Source organism: Monomorium pharaonis, chromosome 8, assembly GCF_013373865.1.
Source record: "Monomorium pharaonis isolate MP-MQ-018 chromosome 8, ASM1337386v2, whole genome shotgun sequence".
Lineage (NCBI taxonomy): Eukaryota > Metazoa > Arthropoda > Insecta > Hymenoptera > Formicidae > Monomorium > Monomorium pharaonis.
Genome location: NC_050474.1, coordinates 16,274,303 through 16,296,873, shown reverse-complemented (window position 1 = coordinate 16,296,873; position 22,571 = coordinate 16,274,303). Strand labels below are relative to the sequence as shown.

General features: G+C 33.2%; 2 protein-coding genes across 2 annotated transcripts; one reads left to right on the top strand and one right to left on the bottom strand.

Moving 5' to 3' along the window:
* Positions 1–1,427: 1,427 nt before the first annotated feature.
* On the top strand, positions 1,428–19,232 carry LOC105828697 (dnaJ protein homolog 1). Its single transcript, XM_036290485.1, has 2 exons — positions 1,428–1,708; positions 17,272–19,232. The coding sequence occupies exon 2, from the start codon at positions 17,290–17,292 to the stop codon at positions 18,343–18,345; it is 1,056 nt and encodes a 351-aa protein (XP_036146378.1). The 5' UTR covers positions 1,428–1,708; positions 17,272–17,289; the 3' UTR covers positions 18,346–19,232.
* LOC105828696 (A disintegrin and metalloproteinase with thrombospondin motifs 3-like) lies at positions 18,770–20,332 on the bottom strand (the record flags this gene model as incomplete). Its single annotated transcript, XM_012667166.3, has 1 exon — positions 18,770–20,332. A coding segment is annotated over one exon (882 nt), but the record flags the coding sequence as incomplete, so codon positions are not given.
* Positions 20,333–22,571: the final 2,239 nt, after the last annotated feature.

Sequence of the window (22,571 nt, the reverse complement as noted above, 5' to 3'; positions counted from 1 at the left end):
TCCCACCGAGCGCGTCATGCGTCGCGTCCAATCAAAACATCCATTATATTTTATCATATGTTACGTCTGTAGTGGAATTCTGTGACTCGTTATTTCGTCGTTATGTGTTATAACGACAGTTGCGCAGCTTTTTTACCATATAAAATATCTGCGCAACTGTCGTTATAACACATAACGACGAGATAACGAGTTACAGGGGCCCGATTCTTGAAGTCATTCGCAAGAGAAACGTATACGCAAATACTCGCTCTAACAGAAAGTTGTAAGTTTATTGGTTAATAGCCATACGATAGCCAATAAATTTCTAACTTTTCTGTAAGAACAGAATTTGCGAATACGTTTCTCTTGCGAATAAATTCAAGAATAGAGCCCCAGAATTCTACTACTGAGACGTTACACATAATAAAATGAAACGTTTTGATTGGACGCGAAGGGAGATGTGACGCATGATGCGCTCGGTGGGAACGCACCCTTACTCCACGTATTGTAGACCTCGCTTTAGGCTGAATCTACAATAGATGTAGAAAGTCTTATGCCATAAGAAACTGACCAATTAGCCCGGATCTACAATAGGTGTAGTAAGGCTGCGATCCACTTGACGCTACAAATGCTTCGAAGCGTTTAATTGACCAATCGAAACAAAGATTTTTACGAATTGACCAATCAAATAATGCTTTGAAACATTTGTAGCGTCAAGTGGACTGTAGCCTAAGCCTTATGCCATAAAAAATTGACCAATTATAATTGAATGTGAGAAGAATAAACAAATATAATTGGTTAATTTTTTAAGGCTTAGAGCTTACTACGCTGTTGTAGATCTGGCCTTAGGCCGGATCTACAATAGGTGTAAGCCTTATGCCATAAGAAATTGACCAATTATAATCGAATATGAGAAGAATATTCGAATATAATTGGTTAATTCCTTATGGCATAAGGCCTACTACACTATTGTAAATCCGGGCTTAGCCTAGATCTACAATAGAGGTGCGTTCTTAAATTCGCAACGGATGCAGCCAGATACACTAGAATGTCATTCCATCTTTGTTACTTACGGAAAGTTGAACAAAGATAGAATGACATTCTTGTGTATCTGGCTACATCCGTTGCAAATTTAAGAACGCACCCTAGGTGTAGTAAACGTTATGCCATAAGAAATTGACCAATTATAATTGAATGTGAGAAGAATAAACGAATATAATTGGTTAATTCTTTATAATTGAATGTGAGAAGACTGAGGCCGGATCTACAATAGATGTAGTAAGCCTTAAGCCATAAGGAGTTAACCAATTATATTCGATTATTCTTCTCACATTCAATTATAATTGGTCAATTTCTTATGGCATAAGGCTTACTACACCTATTGTAGATCCGGCCTTACAAGGAAAAAAGTGATTCCAAACTGGCGCGCGGCGAATTGGAGAATTGACGTCATCGAGGGAGCGCTGGGGAGCGCTGAGCACTGCAAAGCTGGCCGAGCTCGTGTCGATTCATTCTCGAAAGTTCCGGAAGCTAGTAGATGGAAGGTTTATATATATATGGACGGCGAGGTTACGCGACAGTTTAGTGCAATTTGGTACACGCGGTAGAGTGTCGAGGTTCGCTTGAACTTTTTTGGCAATTGTTCTTCATCAGTTGTCTAACTTGTGTGTTTTGTGCTAAACAAATCATATATACGTGCCCTCGAGGGATAGAATACGACGTGAGATAAGTAAGTGGCAAGAGTAAAACTATAAGCATAAGGAGAAAAGATTTTCGGAGTTAATTCGCATTTTGTTGCTTCGACCCATTTGCGAATCGATCACGTACGCCTTCGACCGTATATTTATCTTGTGCGTAGATCTTCTCACGTGACACGTCGATCGATTTTACGCGTAAAATATGAGATAGAATGGTAACGACAACGGTGACGACGATAATGATAAATGATGGCTACGACACGGTGACAATGACGATGACGATACGGCGATGGTAACGACACAGAACTCAATCTAAGGGTGGGGTATTTATTTTTGCGTTGCAGCTCGAATCGCACGAACGAGTGAATATTCGTCCGCATTCGTCGCGTATTCGTGGTCATCATTGCCAGAAATAGACGGTGATACGTACGTGGGTGTGTTGGAACGCTGTATTCTCGATCGTTCTCCATCGCTCGAGACTCGACGCGAAAAAAAGAAAAAAAAATGGCAGGAAATTCATACGGCGACACTGACAGATCGAACAAATCGCGTCACGTTTCCGTGTCCGTTCCATTACGACATAGCTTTTATGGACAGACGCAGGGACGCACACGTACACACGCGCGCGTGCGTGCAAATGCACATCTGTAAAAGCGACCGCGAGCGAGTGTGCGAGAAATCGTAACTCTCAAAGAGACCATGTCGTGTTCGATCTCTCATTTATTTCCTTCGCGATATCATGAGTTTTATCATGTCGAGAATAATGAAAACGTGATATGCGTGCACGTGAAGTAGACAGTAAACTCTTAAATCTAAACTAATATATCTCAAATTAGAATATCAATATTAAGACAAACTTAAAAGAGTTGCCTTTACCAGAAGAGATCTCATACTTTATACCTTAGAAGAAAATAGATACATGATCGAATGCTCCATTGATCGCGTGTTTGTTAGTCTTCATTGTTTAAAATTTTACACAAGAGAAAATTATACATATATAAATTGCATTGAGAATCTGTTATTGAAAGTTATATAGTAAGAAAATCAATTTTTAGATTAATTTTTATAATATATATATTATACACATCACAAACCCTTATCAAAATTATAAAATTTTATAGAATATTCTATTATTACATTTGAGTCGGTCAACAATTTGTAAGTACAATTCTTTAATTAATTTAAAAGTTAATTTTTTTTTCTTTGCTCTTGATTCTTATGTTAAATTGCATTTTATGGTATTGTAAATTTGATGAGGAAGTAATATTATATGAATTAAATCAAATTTTTTACACACAAAAATGTAACTGGATATGTAGTAACTCAAAATTATGAACTTGTTCAAGAAAAATTGTGAACTTTTGTAAGAATTTATGATATAAAATCATTTAATTATATAATTAACACATATAACTGAAATATAAAATATATGTAAAACATTATTATTAATATACATAAATATACAAAAGAATTTTTAATTCTGAAAGTAACAAAAAAATGTATACTGCATAATTCATTAGAAATTATTCATTTAAATTAAAATGAATTTTAAACTTTGCATCTTTTATGGCTAAACTTTGAGTATTCACTCAAAATTTGTATTGCTCATTAAAAAACAAGAATAAATCTAAGAAATCTACAGTTTTTAAATTTCAGTAACTTTTAGCTGGTTGTAATTCCACATCAGTTTTACTGATCAAATTTACCTATGTATGTGTGCAATGTAAATTGATATTAATATAAACATCAACATATTTCTACAAATTATTACATCGATAACTTATTCTTTATCTTTAACCAAAGTTAAAGTTAATCTCCATTGATAAAAACGGGTCTATGAGAATTAATTGAATTAAACAATTATTTTAACCTACTAGCACACGCTTCCAATTGAATGAATACAGTAAACAAATAAATAATAAAAAAAAAGTAATAGAAATTTAAATAATTTATAAATGTATTTATTCTTATTTATTTGTTTGTTTAGTTGTTTATTTCTTCATTACTCATTAATTTAAATTTATTTATTCATTCATTAACCCTCGGAGAATTTATGATATAAAATGATTTAATTATATAATTAACACAATTAACTGAAATATAAAATATATGTGAAACATTATTATTAGTATACATAAATATACAAAAGAATTTTTAATTCTGAAAATAACAAAAATCCTGAGTCAATTTCACCTATACATTGACTTTGTTCGATAATATTTTTAAAAAAGTTTTAAAATTGGCAGGCCTAAGAAAGTAGTTTGATAGTTTTTGAAATAAATTTTTAATAATTGTTAATAATATAATATTTCTAATGATACTTTAACAATATATATCAGTTTATTCTAAAATGTTTGAAGCATATTAAAAAATTTTTTCAGGCTAATCAGATGAATATATTTGAAATGGGAGCAAATAAAAAAGTACAAGGGATCAAATTGACCCAGAACGTTCTTCTTGATTTAAAATAAAGGTGTGATTCCCTAGGGTTATTATAAAAAATTAAAATAAAATTTTAATTGGGGGAATGTGTGATAAGCTGATAGAGCCCCATGGAACGTTATGCTTCTGCATACTCCGGTTGTGCGCCATCTGATTGATCAATTTTATTTGTTAATAATAATCTGAGCCAAAATTGGTAAAAACTCTTAGTTCAAAATTTTATCCTCTTTCACTTTGTAAAATATTAATTAATCATTTTCGGACTCCTTGTATATAATTTGTAATGTGTTGTTTACATGATATTTATACGTATGTTTTTTATGTAGACAATATAAATATGTAAGTTATTGTGAATGAAATAATACAGAATATAATATAGAACAAATACTTAAGTTTTAAAATTAAAAAATTAAAGTAGTACTGTCGTTACTAGAATTACTGTTCAGAAATTGATAAAACTTGATATACAAATAGATATTAGAGTCATAAAGATGATTCGAGTGATTTTTTGTGGATTTAGGGTATGCGGCAGAAAATTTATGAGCATTTAAATGTTTACGCGTTTAACATGGGGTCTTATGGGAAATTACATTTAATTCTGTATTTTACAAAAACTACTGTTTAGATCTTGATAGAAATAGCTAGAGCGTAAATAAAAGAAAATACGGAAATTTTAAGGGCTTAAAAATCTGAATTGGGTACCTGTGAAACTAGCAATAGAGAAATCAAAATATAAAATTGTTTTTTACAGATAGCCGGCAATGACTTACAAGGGAAGTGTTACAAGTGTCCGACGCCAATTTGATTCTCCTTAAAATATGTTGTGAAACACATAAATTAAAGAGACACGTATTTTTTTATGTGCGAAATTATATATTTAAAGGGTGAAACACCCCTTAAAAAAAAATTTTTTTTTTTTTTCTGGAGCGAATATCGTCGGAAGTATAAAAGACAGAAAACATTTTTTTAAATAAAAGTTGTACAGTTTTAAAACTTTGAAGTTGTAAAGAAACAAATTTTTAATTTTTGTTTAACAAAGCACCCCACCCTATTTTTTTTAAATTAAAAATTTTTTGCCAAATTAAAAGGTTTTTTTTCTAAATTTAACCATGTATATTAAAGTTATATTACGAAATATCATTTTCGAGAATTAATTATAAATGTTTCCATATATACGCTATCTGTGCCCATGTGCGCAAATAATTATCGTCTAAACAAGAAGATATATAATAGAAATCAATATAATTGATTCTAGTATGATAAATTATTAATAATATTAAGAATTATGATAGTTTTTATTATTTCTCTTTAAAACTAGCAAAATTTTTTATTTTACTTATTTTTGTACATTATTCCTTATAATATCTTATGAACATTTTCTTAAAATATTTTCGTTTTTATGCTTTTACATTTTGTTTATTTACATAAGAAGATTGTGATTTACATAATAATTTCTAAACATTTATGAATAAAATAATTTTTTAATATTTATACAATAAATTTATATATTTTGTATTGTTTACTTATTATACTCATTGCAATAATGATAGAGAAGAAAGTGGTAATATGGCCAGTGCGGATAATATGGCCATCCATATTATATCCGTTATTAGTTGACGAATTCCAGTAATTATTTATGATATTATTTGTTTAGTAGCCTATTGTTATATAATGCTAATATGACAAAACACAACAGTTAACATTTGTTATAAGGCATTTTTACTTTTAAGAATTTCGAAAATTTTTTGAGGTACATTTTAACATTTAATTACACATACTTTCTCATTCTCTTTAAACTTAATCGCATTATCACTCAAATGTATGTACACTTTAGAACTTTCTTATTATTTAACTCTTTATTCGGCAGTGTATATTTCGAGTTATGCAAAATTAAACGATGATATAGGATGTTGTCAATATGGCCATTTAAGTGTGCTAGTAATATGATCACTTTCGAGATCTCTATATCGACAAAATTCCTTGATAAATCGATTAAAGGCTTAATTTAAGGCTGTTAATTTTTTTAAATCCTTTATATGAATAAGGTTCTTTAGATATAAGGTTATTTTTATATAACTTCCATTAAATGTGAATAAAAATCACCTGTTTGTATATAACAACTTATTATATATATCTATATATATTTATAACAAAATAATGTTACCTTTTTAAACAAAACCAATTTTTTTACAATTATTTCTTTGGTGGCCATACCATTCTCTTCGGCCTATTATGCAGCATCGTTTTATAAATAATATATAACATAATAAATATTTTATAACTTTGAATTGAAAATCTAATGAGCAACACTTTGATGAATATAATTGTAAAATTTCAACTCTAAACATTGATTATTAACGAAGTTATTAAATAAAATATAAATGGGTGGCCATACACCACCTTCTCCTCTATTCAACGAAGAAATGTTTTAAACATAATGACTTCTTGCACCACGAACATTTTACTACAGCTACATTATTACAACCTTATATTCTAATAATAAAACAATATCTGAAAATCTTTTAGTAAAATTTTCCAAATTCTAAATTCATAAACATCTAATGGTTGTATTTTCTCTGTAGTATTTTTCGGTATAATCATAGTAGTAATATGTTTATCTAGAGGTGTTAAATCCGAAATGATATTGGGACAATGTTCATGAGTCGATAAAAAGAACGCTATTAGAACCAATATTTGAAAAATTTTTAAAGTACTCTTTAAATTTTACAACTTTTATTTAAAAACTTTTTTTATCTTATACTTTTGATGATATTTGCTCCAAAAATTTTTTTAAAGGGTGTTTCACCCTCTAAACATAAAATTCCGCGCATAAAAAAAATACGTGTCTATTAGATTTGTTTGGCAACATATTTCAAGGAGAATCAAATTGGTGTTCGACACTTGTGACACTTCCCTTGTTAGTAAACGTGGTAACACTGCAAAAGAGGTTAGATTTTGCTTGATTCTTTGAAAAACTTTTTCTCTCATTTTCTTCCTTCCGTAGAAATACTTTTTTGTTTTTGGACGCGGTTTTTTATTTTGAATTTTAGAATCAGAGGACGGGTTTAACATTTTCGAAACAAATCGGACATCAAGTGAAGTGGTCTGCTGCATGTGCAGTCAGTTTTTCGTACGGCGTTGTAATGTCTAAACACTACACTTTTCAAAAGAGAGAATGTGCTCGCTTGACTAGTTTAGTATCGACAGTATTACATTAAATCAATTAAAAGTAAATTAAGTTAAAGATATTAATTTTTTAATTTTATTTTTAACTTGTAATTTTTTTTAACTACTTACTACTCAACCTTGATTATACAGGGTGATTCAAAATAACTATATGTCCTTGCATAGACGTATTCTTAATATTCTGAGTCAACTTTTTCTTTCGCAAAAAATTATCCAGAGCTTAGATTTCTAGATATAATAAGAAATAGTTTACGTATCCTGAATCGGATACAAGAGGTAAGCAGGGGTGGCACAACTCACCGCTGCTCGCAGGCACCACGAGCACCGCGAGGCATCTGCTGCGCTCAATAATCGATAATCATCTCAATTATCTTTAACGATGGTATTTAGTATTTTGAATTACCCGAATATTATGTAATAAAGGAAGAAATGAATAGGTGACAAAGAGAGAGAGAGAGAGAGAGGGGGGAGAGAACTTGTTTGAACCTGTTTACGCACGTACCATCTTGCAATCAATTGATTGTTCTCACGATCCATCCTTTAGTTTATCGGATTAAAAGTCTTTTTTTCTTTCTTCTTACATTTTATCACTTCCCAGCAAACACAGAACATAGCAGCAACATTGCGGCAATGTTATAACATTGTAGCAACATCACAGCAATATTACAACATTGCCGCAATGTTACTGCAATGTTCTGTGTTTGCTGGGTTCACTCATTTACACACACACACACACACTCTGTTCACTCACTTGACCGAATTTATTTACACATCAAAAAAATAGTACGAAACATTTAACTATTAAACATTACTAATCACTCGGCGCGTCAAAATTATTCGAAGAAAGAAACGCGTATTTACTCGACGAACACACAGCGTGTTTACTAGTTACTCGATGTCAGCTGACATCGAGCTCAGCTAAGCAAGCAGACAATTGACTTTATTGGTTATTGTGTGGTAACACTGTCGAATATGTGTCTGGAAACGCGGCAACTTAACAATAAAAATATTGATTAATATGATTTACTATTATAATTTGTTGAAGAATATGTTGGAAATGCATACACGGAGACCCGGAGAGCAAAAAATTTGACATTCTAGCAATCAATTTGAATATTCTACGTAATTATTTAGATGATAGAAAATTAATTTTAAATCTGTATTAAAGATTTGTGTTAAAGATAATTGAGATGATTATCGATTATTGAGCGCAGCAGACGCCTCGCAGTGCTCGTGATGCCCGCGAGCAGCGGTGAGTTGTGCCACCCCTGCTTATCTCTTGCATCCGATCCGAGGATACGTAAACTATTTCTTATTATATCTAGAAATCTAAGCTTTGGATCATTTTTTGCGAAAGAAAAAATTGACTCAGAATATTACTAAGAATACGTCTATGCAAGGACATATAGTTATTTTGAATCACCCTGTATAGATATAGTTTACATAGGTCACATTTTTTATACAGTTTACATTATTTATTATGTAAAATTTGAACTATTTTACAGATAAATATATAACCCTGAGTTACACTTTATATAAATTTCATATAATAATTTTGTTATAATTAAAATACATATGATAATATATACATATATGGGTCTGATCTATTTTTTAGCCAAAAACAAAAAATGATCAAAATTTTCTAAATTTTTTAAATTAATTAAAATTTTTTATCGGTTTTTACCTTAATATGATGATCAATACTGACTTCAATTCATGAAAGTATTTACTTAGTGAAAATTATGTAGATTATGTAGATTATGTGTAACAAAGAAAAAGCCAGGTGCAAAATAAATATTGTGTTAATCGATAAAACTAACATCAGCATCTCTTTAATAATCTTATGTTTCATAATATTATGCAGGCTCAAAAAACAAGAAATATTTTGGGACTTTAAAATATCTCAAAAATTATAAGAGTTTAAAAAATATAAGAGTTTAAAAAAAACTTTTAAAATAAAGTAGTATAGTTTAAAAAGATCTATACTTATTAGCCTTTCAGTTTGTTATTATTTTGACGTCATCAAAGTCAAGTCAAATTTAAAATTTTTTATTGCGCAATTTTGTAGTTTACCTTGAGAACTTCAAAACATGTGTGTGTGTGCGTGCGTGCGTGGTTACGCAGAGTATAATAAAATATTTTTTATTAAACTTTTGAGTAATAAAAAGCTTGAAAGTTATAGAAGCTATTTGGTCAGTGAAGGCAAGATAAAAGACTATCCGGCCAGCAAAGATAAGATCATTATAAGATCTTTTACAATTCGTCCATACCCGCATCATTAAAATAAGATTCTCTTTTGTTCTGTACGATTTAGTATAACTATTAATTAATTATAAGGAATATTAATAAGCACTGGAAAAGAAGTGATTCAAAATTTAAAATTAAAAAAATATGTAATTGTTTATGTAATTATTAGGGAATACAAAACAGCTTGTTAATGGAACAAAAGCGGCGTACACAATTCATGCAAGATATTTAATGAGACATGGTGTCCAGAAAAACTTTTTAAGAAAAAGCTAACTATAGGTGTCCAAAAAACGCTCCAAAAAATCTTGTACAAAATTATTTCATTTGACACAACCAAGTGTGTGAAATAAGAAATTATTTTAAACAAAAAGGTTATCTTTTTTTACAAAAGTAATAATATATAGAAAATGCGTCAATTATAAGAATGGATATTTAAACAAACTAGAAAATTTATCACTTTTTAATATTAAAAATAAAGATTTATATTCAATAATATGATTCTGTATATAGTGAAGTATTTTAAATATTTTGAATAACATTAGATAGAAGACAAAGAAGTATAATAAAGATATTTTAATATTAAAAAATAATGGAAAGAGTAGCGAATCTTTATATTACAATAAATGTTTAAAATTTGTTTAATCTTATTGTTGAAACTGTTGTAATGGACTGTATATTTCCTCTTGAGTATTGACTGTAAGCGTACAGTATTCGTAGGATACAAGCGTTGAAATACAAGACGTGTGATTTGATAACGGACAAAATAGCTTTATTAGGCGGGAGCTTTATACAACTGAACAAACAATTTACGTCGCACGTGCGCGCGCCACGACCATAGAGCATAGAGAAGCTTAGAATGCCTAGATGCGCCACTTGGTTGTTGCCTAGTATTAAACAAGAAATTACCAACACCCCTCAACAATTTCGGTTAATCTAGATTATTAAATATATTAGTTTACAAGTCCTATATACTTAAACAAAATTCGTAGTTTAACAACTTGTAGAGATTTTGTCAGCATGTCCACTATTATATGTTCTGTATCACAATAACAATAATTTAATGTAGATGTGTCTTTTAAATGCTTAACATAATGAAACTTAGTATCTATGTGCTTAGTACGCTTGCTAAACTTATGATTAGTAGTTTAACTTAATGCATGATTATCTTCATAAGTAATAGTTGGGTTCTCTTGAATATATCCAAAATCTTTGAGTAAGTATCTAAGCCATACAGCTTCTTGACATGCATCTGTCAGCGCGATACATTCTGCTTCTGTCGACAAAAGCGCGACGCAAGATTGCTTTCGACAAGTCGAACTAATGGTTTCGCCATTAAATTGAAATACATACTCGCTATTTGACTTTCTATCAGAAACATTTTGTGCCCAATTCGCATCTGAGTAACCTAATAGTTCATTTTTTTAATATTAAAATTTCCGAACTTTAGTTTATAATCAATCACACCCTTTAAATATTGTAGCACTTTTTTAGCTTATATCCAATCTAACTGTCTTGGATCTTGTAATTTTTTACTTTGAATTGCTACGCTCGCAGTAATACTTAACGAATAAATATTGATAAATACATTAACGCTCCTATTAGGCTTTGATATATATATTACATTATTTTTTGGATAAGGACTTTTATTTTTAATCTTTTCATACTCTACATCTAACGGTATTTTCCTCGAAATTTTACAGTCTTCTAGATTGTACATATACAATAATTTTTTATATATGTAGATTGGTTTAAGTAGAAAACACCGTATCTTTCGATTTATACTTCTAAGTAATAGTTAACTTCGCCAAGATCAGTTATGTTGAACATTTTGTTCCACATATGTAATAAATTTTTTACTATTGTCTGCAATCAAACCATCATCAACGTATACAATTAAATAAGTATGCCTATCTTTCGAACTATTTATATAGAGACAAGGGTCTATTTTGCTCTGTTTAAAACTCGTCTTTTGAAGAATATCGTCCAGGGCCTTATTCTAAGCTCTTGCCGCTTGTTTTAGACCGTAGATTCCCTTTCGTAACTTGCACACTTTATTCTTGCCAGCTTTATATCACTGTGGCTGCCGCATGTAGATAGCTTCCTTCAAGTTATCGTTTAAGAAGACATTTTTTACATTATAATGCTTTATAATCATGTTTCTTCTTTCTGCTGTTGATAGCAATGTTCTGATGGTATTTGTTTTATAACCGATACAAAGACTTAAGTAGTCTCGCATTGCTATACCCGTATCTTTGAGTAAATTCTTTTACGCCACGAATCCAGCTTTATATTTCCGTATGTTTTCATCAGCCTCTGTTTTTACTTTATAGATCCATTTGCATCCGATTAATTTTGAGTCCTCTGGTGGATCTGTTAACTCCCATGTGTGATTTTTTGAAGTGAACGAATTTCTTCATTTATTGCTATTCATTTTTTGCTATTTGGTTCTGTATTAGCCTCTTCAAACGATTCCGGCTTCAACATGTTAACCTCGGATATTTTTCCAGCAAATTCAAAACGTTCCGGTGACACTCCTTTGTTTTTCTATTCAGATCTTTTTGGCTTTATATTATGTTGGCTTCATTGTTCTTTTTTTCAGTGAATGAATCCTGCTGATCTTCTTCCTTTTCTTTTCCTTTTATTTCTGGAACGTATTTGTTTTTGATTCTATAATCCTCTTTACTTGCTTGAAGTTCATTAAGAAAAATGACGTTTCTATTTTAATTTTATTAATTTTTTTGTCCACAAATCTATAGGCTTTTGATTTTTTTGAGTATCTTTTAAATAATAATTCTTTGGCTCTTTTATCTAATTTGCAACAATGTTGTTCTGGAATTTGAATATATGCTTTGGTACTGAATACATGGTGTTTTCCAAATTTGGTTTTTTTGAACAGGGTGACCTTTTTTTGGACACATAACGATTGGACATGGCTCGATTGGACACGCACGATTGAACACGGCACGATTGGACACCGTACGATTGGATACCGTACAATTGGACACTGCACGATTGGACATCATACGATTGAACACCGCACAATCTTAGAGTGAAAAACATTAATATATCATATGACAGATTATCTGATCTTAGAAATATCTGGCAGAAAAAAGTGAATTTCAAACGTCTATATACGTATTTTTACGAGCATCTTGTTTTGCGTGGAAAGTCGCAAACCCATGTGGTGCAGAGAATGCTTCGCGCGCGCGCGCACGCACACATACACACACACACGCGCGCGCGCGCGCGCGCGGGAGAAATGCAAGGGGGGGCCTTCTCACCCAAGGGGGACACCCATCTCGTTCAAGTCGCTAACCCATGTGAATTGTATTGGAAATCTGCAAACACATGGGAGAGAGAGAGAGAGAGAGAGAGAGAGAGAGAGAGAGACGTAGATATCTAGATAGAGAGAGATGAGAGAGAGAAGAAGAGAGAGAGAGAGAGAGAGAGAGAGAGAGAGAGAGGAGAGGAGAAGGAATGAGAGAGGAGAGGGAGAGAGAGAGAGAGAAGAGAGAGAGGAGAGAGAGAGAGAGAGAGAAGCGTGAGAGATGAGAGGAGGAGGAGAAGAGAGCGTAGACCCGAGGGAGAGAGAGAGAGAGAACTGTAAATTGGAAAGGCTGGAGAGAGAGAGAGAGGAGGGAGAGAGAGAGAGAGAGAGAGAGAGAGAGAGAGAGAGAGAGAGAGAGAGAGAGAGAGAGAGAGAGAGAGAGAGAGAGGAGAGAGAGAGAGGGAGAGAGAGAAGAGAGAGAGACGAGAGAGGAGAGAGAGAGAGGGAGAGAGAGAGAGGAGAGAGTGAGAGAGAGAGAGAAGAGAGAGGGGGGGGGGGGGGTGCGTCCAATTGTGCGGTGTTCAGTCGTGCGGTGTCCAATAATGCGATATCTAATCGTGCGGTGTCTAATCGTATGATGTCCAATAATGAGGTGTCCAATAATGCGGTGTCCAATTGTGCCGTGTCTAATCGTGCGTGTCCAATGGAGCCGTGTCCAATCGTTACATGTCTAAACGGAATACTCCCGTTTGAACACCATATTTTCCATATGGTGTTTCTTTTGTTGCATTTGTGGGAAGTCTATTTTGTAAATAATTTGATGTGACAATAACTTCTCCCCAATATTTATTTGGCAAATCCGCATCTATTAGAATATATCGTGCCATTTCCATTAAAGATCTATTTTTTTGCTCTGCCACTCCGTTTTATTGCGGTGAATATACTGTAGAATACTGCGTCTCAATTCTTTTGGTTTTAAGAAAACCTCTTAATTTCTTAGTTGTATATTCTCCTGTCAGATCTTATAACTTTTGGTCTTTTATTATATTGAGTTTCCATTCGAATTACAAAATGCTTAGTTTTGTGCATACCTCTGACTTATGTTTTAATAGATGCACTTCTGTATATCTACTGAAATCATTTATAATGATAAGTACGTACCGGTTATTGCTTGGTGTAGCTGTTTGCATTGGCCCGCATACGTTTGTATGAATCAAGTCAAGAATTGCCTTTGTCCTGGTTTTGGATTTTTTAGGGAACGTCTTCCGTAACATCTTTTCTTTTATGCAGCTTTCACATACAGAACGTAGTCCGCAGTCTGTAATTTTAATTCCTGTCGCGTTTTTTAGTTGCAAGATTCTTGATAGCGTTGATATCTCTGTGTCTCAATTTTCTGTGCCAATTATGTTGACAATTCTTACGCTGTTGCTGACTTGTGATTAACGCCACCTGTGTTGTCTTCAATCTATATAGGTTATATATTAAATCCGCTGCTGCTTTAACACGGTTATCTTTAATTATTTTGCAACAATTCTTTTTAAAAATAACTTCAAAACCTTTTTTGACAAGTTTACTTACTGATAAGAGACTGCTATCAAGATCAGGTATATACATTACATTTGTTATCATGATAATTATCTTTTCACTATTTCCAGCAAAACATATTAATTTATCAGATTCAATGCCACAGACTTTTGTTAACTCTCTGTTGGCCATTCTTATATTCTCATATTTAGTTTCGAAAGACGTAAAAGAAACTTCTATCATTAGTCATATGACTTGTAGTTTCTGAATCAATATACCAGATTTTATTTAATTATTGCGTCCTTTTCATTTGAAAGCATATTTCTTCATCGCCGTTGGAATCCTTTGCCACTTGGTTTACTTTTTCTTGTTTTGCTTTCCAGAATTTATATTTCATACAATCCTTCATATGACTTGTTTTCTTACAAAAATAACAATTTAAGTTTTTTTGCTCTTGCTATTTTGATTCTTCTTAAATTTATGCATTTTTGCATAGATACTTTATCACTCGTTTCTTCCAATACTTCGCGAATGTTTTTTCTCCGTAAATATTCCTCTATTAATTTTCCTTTTACGAAATTTACTGTCAATTGATTTTCGGATCTGCTCTCTAGTGCTATTATTAGGTTATTGTATGATTCTGGAAGATTGCATAACAATATCGCGATAACAATACTGCCATTTCGTCCTTTAGTTTTTTACCTTTTTTTTTTGTTTTGCGCGGATGAGAGAAATCTTCGAAAGACACCCGGGAGCCCGTACTCTCGGGTAATGTGGGATTCTACACCGGCTCTCAGTCGTAACTGACGCCAGTGTAGCCTACCCACTAAAACTCTCACCCAATCGTCCCTTCTACCTCGGATTCTATTCAATAGCTTTCCCGGTATTAGAGCTATTTCTTCGGGAAAACTATCAAGTGAATCCATAGAGCACTAGCTCTTCTATCTTTTAGACTACGGGGATATATTCTGCCCTAATTTCCAATAATTTATAATTTATTTACATATATAGTACCTATTTTAAACTTATTAGTACTGGCAGACGAGGCCAGTTCAGAACCTTAGCTCGGGAGTGGAGGTGCGCTAAGCCCCAGATAAGATATACTTATCCCTTTGCACATATGTTTTAGCTTTTTACCTAACCTAACCTAACCTAACCTAACCCTAGCGCTGCTAATTTATTTGTCAGGCCTTGCATAAAATTAATGTGCTCTTCCATATTACTGGTTTCTGTTAATTTTTGACTGCATATTCGCTTTAAGAGAAATACCTTATTAGTTAGTGATGACTTTTGATGATACCTCTTTAGATTCTTCCAGGCTTTCTTCGCTGAACTTGCTTCTCGAATGTGCGTTAACGTTTCTTGACAAGGAGACCGATCGTAGTCTTAGCCTTTCCATCATTTATGCGCCAAGATGCGCATCCGGTTCTGCCGGCCGTTCATTGTTCACCAAGTCCTATAGATTTTCTTTCGTAACTGTATCTTATATTGCCATACTTGATCGTTTTTATTATTGAGCTTTTAGATCTTTACGTATACGTTGTTCATCATGATGATGACGCTGCTCTTTCTTTATCTATGATAGATGCCCTGGGCCCATAACCTGTTGTAACAGACTGTGTATATTTCCTCTTGGGCAGTGACTGTAAGCATACAGTATTGTAGGGTACAAACGTTGAAACACAAGTGTGGTTTGATGACGGACAGAATAACTTTATTAGGCGGGATTTTATACAACTGAACAAACAATTTACGTTGCATACCACGAGTTGAGCATACACCAAACTACAGTCAGATGACGAAGACGCAAACACATGCGTCACACGAGCATAGAGCATAGAGAAACTCAGAATACTTAGATGCGCCACCTAGTTGTTGCCTAATATTAAACAAGAAATTACCAACAGAAACACTGTCAATGTTTTTTGTTTCTATTGCATGAAATTGTTTTATTATTTTTAATAAATGAAACGATCAAAAAATTAAAGTGAAATAATTTTAAATCCATACAAGATTGACCATTTAGCTACAGAATTGATACTATGTTATTCTCTTTTTTAATAAAAGAGAAATGTAATCTTGACGCCTCCATGTAGTGCACTTTGGATAGAAGTATCAATTCTGTGGCTAAATGCCTTGTATGGATTTAAAATTATTTCATTTTAATTTTTGGACCTTCTCATTTAATAGAAATAATAAATCATTTAATAGAAACAAAAAACGCTGACAGTGTTTCAACAGTAAATGTGAACAAATTTATAAAGAATGCACGTAAAAGTACATAGTTTAAACTTTACCTTCAGACCTTTGGAAGTCTAATAACACATAGGGTTTTTCCGCTATAAATTCTCAAAGATAGGCAAAAACATTTTTTTTACACTTTGACTTCAATTTTTTTTAAAAACCTGACGTGATACGCAACTTTTGAGATCAGATTTGTGTTCAGCGTGAAAAAAATTATCGAAAACGTCTAGTCACTTTCCATTCAAAAAATCGATGTTCCCTAGTAATTACGCTCCCGTGTAATTGTAATTACACATTTCAAATGCTTTTGAATCTTGATCAAGGTAAGCGTGCCGAACAATAGTGTAGGAATGCATTATTTCATTATTTGTAGCAGGACAAAAACGATGAAATAATGAATTATTTGTGTAAAATTTCATGGGAAAATGACGATTTTTTGAAAGAGACGCATAGAAATTTTCCACGCATATGTAACAAAATAGATCTTTTTAAACTCTACAAACATTATTTGAAACATTTTTATATAAATTTTACAGTTTTTCAGATATTTTGTGATCCGATTTTTTTTGCAACATCTTGTGCACGTATAAAGAGAAAGAAAGAAAATACGTCTCGGAATTTGAAATTTATTTATATCATTGTAGATTGATGCGATAGATGTTAGATGTTTGTATGATGTTTCAGAAACGGACGACGAAGGAGATGGGAAAGGACTATTACAAAATACTTGGCATAGCCAAAGGAGCGAGCGATGAGGAAATAAAAAAAGCTTACAGAAAATTAGCCTTGCGATATCATCCTGACAAGAACAGAAGTCCCGGCGCCGAGGAGAAATTTAAGGAAATAGCCGAGGCGTATGAGGTACTGTCGGACTCAAAGAAGAGAGAGGTCTTTGATAAATTCGGTGAGGAGGGTTTAAAAGGAGGCGCTTCGGCCGGCGGAGGTGGAGGAGGTACCACATACACTTTCCATGGCGATCCTAGGGCGACATTTGCACAATTCTTCGGTTCAGCCAGCCCTTTCCACAATCTGTTCGAGTTTGCTGGTAACCGCGGAGGATTTGCCTTCCACGGCGACGACGACATGGACATTGACATGGATCCTTTCGGACTCGGCAGCATGGGACCACCACGACAAGGTGGCGCTTTTAGATCGCATTCGTTTAACTTTGCCAATCCGAACACTGGTAAAGGGACCGGCAAAGATCGCGCTCAGGACCCGGCTATTGAACACGATTTATACATTAGCCTGGAGGAGATTATGCGAGGTTGCACCAAAAAGATGAAGATATGCAGACGGGCCATACAACCAGACGGTAGCACCAAAAAAGAGGACAAACTTCTCACTATTAACGTAAAACCAGGCTGGAAAGCCGGCACTAAGATCACTTTTCAGAAGGAAGGTGATCAATCGCCAAGAAGGGAACCCGCGGATATTGTTTTTATCATCAGGGACAAGCCGCATCCATTATTTAGGAGAGAAGGCAGTGACATTAGATATACGTGCAAATTGAGCTTGAAGCAAGCTTTGTGCGGTACTGTCATCGAAGTTCCTACATTAACCGGCGAAAAGATACCTTTGAATCTGACGAGAGAGATTATCAAGCCTAATACAGTCAAGAGGTTTCAAGGACACGGTCTACCTTTCCCCAAAGAACCGTCTCGTAAGGGCGATCTTCTCGTGTCATTTGACATCAAATTTCCTGAAACTTTAACGCAAAGCGCCAAGGATATATTATATGACACGTTACCCAATTGAGCTTGCATTATCGATCGAAAAACGACATGTATAACGTAAAAAATATCAGCACAATTTTACATCTTTAATCGGCTTGATCGACAAAAGCGACAAATACGTCTCATGTACGTTCTAGTACATGAAGAGATGTCAATGTAGACAATGACGATGTTAACTATGATAATGATGAAACTGCGACGGGAAAGGATCAAGAACGATTAAATATTTCCGCGATTTGCTTTTAGAAGCGAAATCAAATAAATATGTATTTTTTTCTTCAATATTATATTCAATTTAGTTAAAATTTAGTAACTTGATGTCACATATAGCATGATTGGTCTTTAATACAATAGTTTGGTCAATCCAACTAAAAACGTAAGAAGTAAACACTATAAATATAAACATATTAAATTATAAAATTACACTGTAGAATGTTATATCGTTAATTTGATGTGGTTGTTGTCTGGATCACTTTGTTTTCTTCATTATACATATTAGGCATATATTCATGTATGCGTGAGTGTGTGTATGCATGTATCTTAGAGGTATATATGCGGTGTGTATGTGAAAACTGTAAGATATAATGTAAACGCAATATCAGAAATTTCATCCGTTTCATTCAAATGAAGATCATATTTGTGACGTATTTAGTACATAATTATCAAGAACGAAAAAAAGGTGAAACAAAAATTTCAGATATTGCAACGAATCTTGTAGATTATTTTTGTCGTACATATACTATCTAATAAAAAGAATTTTTGTTTACATTAAATATTGCAAGACAAACTGACGAATATTATATTAGGCTCGTGATTTTGATATCGAGCCAACGTCCCGTTGCGTAATTGCTCCTAGGTTTCATGATTAATTATTTGTATGCTAAATAATATAAAAAATATTAAGTTATACAACATATATGTTCTTTATTGTCCTCAATTTCTCTGTTCTACTCTTATGAAAATATGAATATAATATCGGGACACCTAAAATGGATGTAGTTATTGTATCTCGAGATATCTCTTATACAAAGAATCGAAAGAAAATGTGTCTATTTCACTCTTGTAGCGATCTTGTCCCATAGCTGTCATAATTCTTGTTTTTATTTTCTTATTTTACATTAATAATTCTAGTAATCCATGGGATAAGATAATTCGGATACAGATGGAGGTAACTCTATGTAATCTTTGTCGTCCCATTCATCTTCGCCGAACGGAGAAGCGATACCATATGACACGGAAGTTAGCAAAGGTAAACCATTCGGACCTGACGCTAGGTACTTGATGACTCGATCGGCAATTCCAAATCTATTTTGCGCGTTTTGCGATCCTAATTCCTCATTTTCATTCTTATCCTTGTACCAATGAATTGACAATTGTTTTCCAATTCGAAAGTTTTCTGGTAGGCAATGATGCTGACGACAGAAGTATTCTTGGTCCTCTTCGGTGTGGCACCATGTACCATCAGGAAAGTATGGGTTGAGGCCAAGGTCATTTAATTCTATGCGTGGCGTGTAATAAGCGGCAATGTCTTTTCGTCGGCAAAATATAGTGCAAGCTATCCATGGCCTGTTGGCTTCATGGGGCACCTGCAATCCTTTCGCCGTGCCATCCAATTTGGATAATCTCTTGCCGAACAGGCCACATTTTAACGTAGCAAACTCGTCAATTGTCCTGCGTTTTTTTTTGCAAAGTTTCTCGTCTTTGCACAAGAGCACATCGTGATACAGTCCCTTGCAATCCTTTGCTGTTCCACGGTTTTGATTCTCACAAAATCTTCGTCTGATTCGGGCACCTTTGGACTTTTGCAAACAACCGCTACTGCAGGAACCTTCTTTCCATTCGCTCCAACTACCTTTTTGCTTCTCAAATAATTCCAGTGATTCGGAAATGGGTACGCATTCTCCACCACGACATTCTCTGTCGGACGCGCATTGAGTTCCTTGAGAAATGAAACAAAACGAATTAGCTTTATCGAATATGCCTAATGCGGCTAGAATTAGTGATAAATAATTTATTTAATTATTTACAAGTAGTTTTAAAATTATAGTAATATGTTACTTCAAATTTCTTTGTTTTTATTTAAGAATGCTTGAATAATAATTGTAAAATTATTTTTTTTAATCTATTCGGCAATAATTCAAACAGCAATAAGTTGATTGTTAGTCGTTTATCAAGTCAGTCGGCAGAAAATGTCAGTCATACTAGATGTCGACATAAGGTACCTTTTCACGCTGACGCTTGGCGCTCATTTTCAGCGTCAAAAGACATCACGACTAAAAATGACGAATGAGTATCTTTATTTTCAGTCACGCGATGTCTTTACACGCTGAAAATGAGCGTCAAGCGTCAGCGCGAAAAGACACCTTTATAGTTGATTAGCATTCAGCAAAGGGAGAGGTTCAATGGCGCACAATACAATTGGACATGTTGCAATTACCCACCGTGCTATTAGACACGAAACATTGCGCACCGTTCAATTGCGCACCATTCAATTGGACACCGTTCGATTGGACACAGTTCGATTGCGCACCGTTCAGTTGCACACTGTTCAATTGTACACCCTTCAATCAAACGCATATTAAATGTTCATACATTATAACTGCATTTGCAATGTGTACATAGGTTAGCGACTTGGACGGGGTGGGTGCGGGAGGGGGACCGAAGGCCTTTCTTGCACCCCCCTCCCGTGTGTATGTATGTGTGTGTGTAAAGCATTCACTGCACCACATGGGTTTGCGACTTAAATGGTGTGCAACTGGACAGTGTCCAATCAAACTGTGCGCAATTGAACAGTGTGCAATGTTTCGTGTCTAATAGCACAGTGGGCAATTACAATGTGTCCAATTGTACTGTGCGCAAATGAAGGCCTGTCTTCGGCAAATACCTCAACTATAGTCGACTACAGTCTGTTAATAACCCAGTGAACACAGTCATATAGTAGCAATGTAACAGCAATATAACCGAATATAAAACAGGTTATATTACTCTGAAGTTACACGTAACTTACATGTAAGTTATAATTTCCGACTCAGCAATATAACATGTTATCTAACCGTCACACAACAGTTATATGCGTTCCGTTTCACGCATGATACGCATATTCTGTTTCTGAAAATGATAACATAAAGAGACTTCTAAAAGATAACATAATGATGTAAAGAATGTTAACCAATGCGCCGTTTTTTGGGAACAGAAAGATATCATGAAACTGATATCTAAAAGATTTCTTAAATCGGATATTTTTAAACTGCAACTAGAGAAAAATAAAATAAAAATTATTTTTTAAAAATTATTTTTATCAACATTACATATACTAAATTTAGGACAAATTTTTATTAATTAATTAAATTTGAATTATTTTATTTTATTCTTACTTGCCGCTGGTAGGTTTTGAACCCGGGACCTCTTAGGATGACAAACCTTTTACTCTATCTGCTACGCCAATTTGACTCATCGATATGGGTATTTGTTATTGTCTACATATACCTATATGTTATAAACTGACGCAATTATATTATTTTTTATAAAAGCAATTAAATTTTGCAAAACATTAAAAATAAATAGCATTAATTTATTTACTTATTAATTTCATTGTTAAATTTATTTTTTTCCATAATTTTAATAATTTGGAAATTGCGATCTATTTAGCACTAATACTTTGAAGCGTTCAAATGGTTAATTATATGGTTAATTATATAGATCATATATTTTAAGAAAAATTAAATAGTACATTTATCCTGTTTTTGTTCAATACATGATGAAATTAGATTTTGTGCATTTTTTTGTGCACAGTACTTGTAGACAAACCGTTATTTTTGAAAACATTATCTTTATGATAATTTTTTTAAATATCGAATGGATCTCTCATTCAGGATGATATAGTGTCTGATTTCTGAGTACTTCAACTACGACGCATCGTTCCGTAATAACATTGATACGAGCATGTTATGTTACGATTATACAATTTTTGTTACATAACTGTAACACTAAAACGATGTATAATAGTTATATTACTTGCGTATAACAACCCAGATAGCACAGGACGTCCTCAGGATCATCCTGAATATCCTTAGGTGTCCTGGGATCTTGTCAGGATATAATAGTTGTATTATTGTAAATATTTTATATAAATATTTTATGTATAAATTTGATTTCTAAAGTAAGTTTAGAATGTTAGATTCTGTAATAGTATTAATATAAATTAAAATTTTACTCGTGTCTTGAGAACATCCTTGGGATGTCTTGAGG

What these genes read in the sequence shown, in the direction of transcription:
- LOC105828697 (XM_036290485.1), top strand. Translation starts at nt 17,290, where the DNA reads ATGGGAAAGGACTATTACAAAATACTTGGCATAGCCAAAGGAGCGAGC.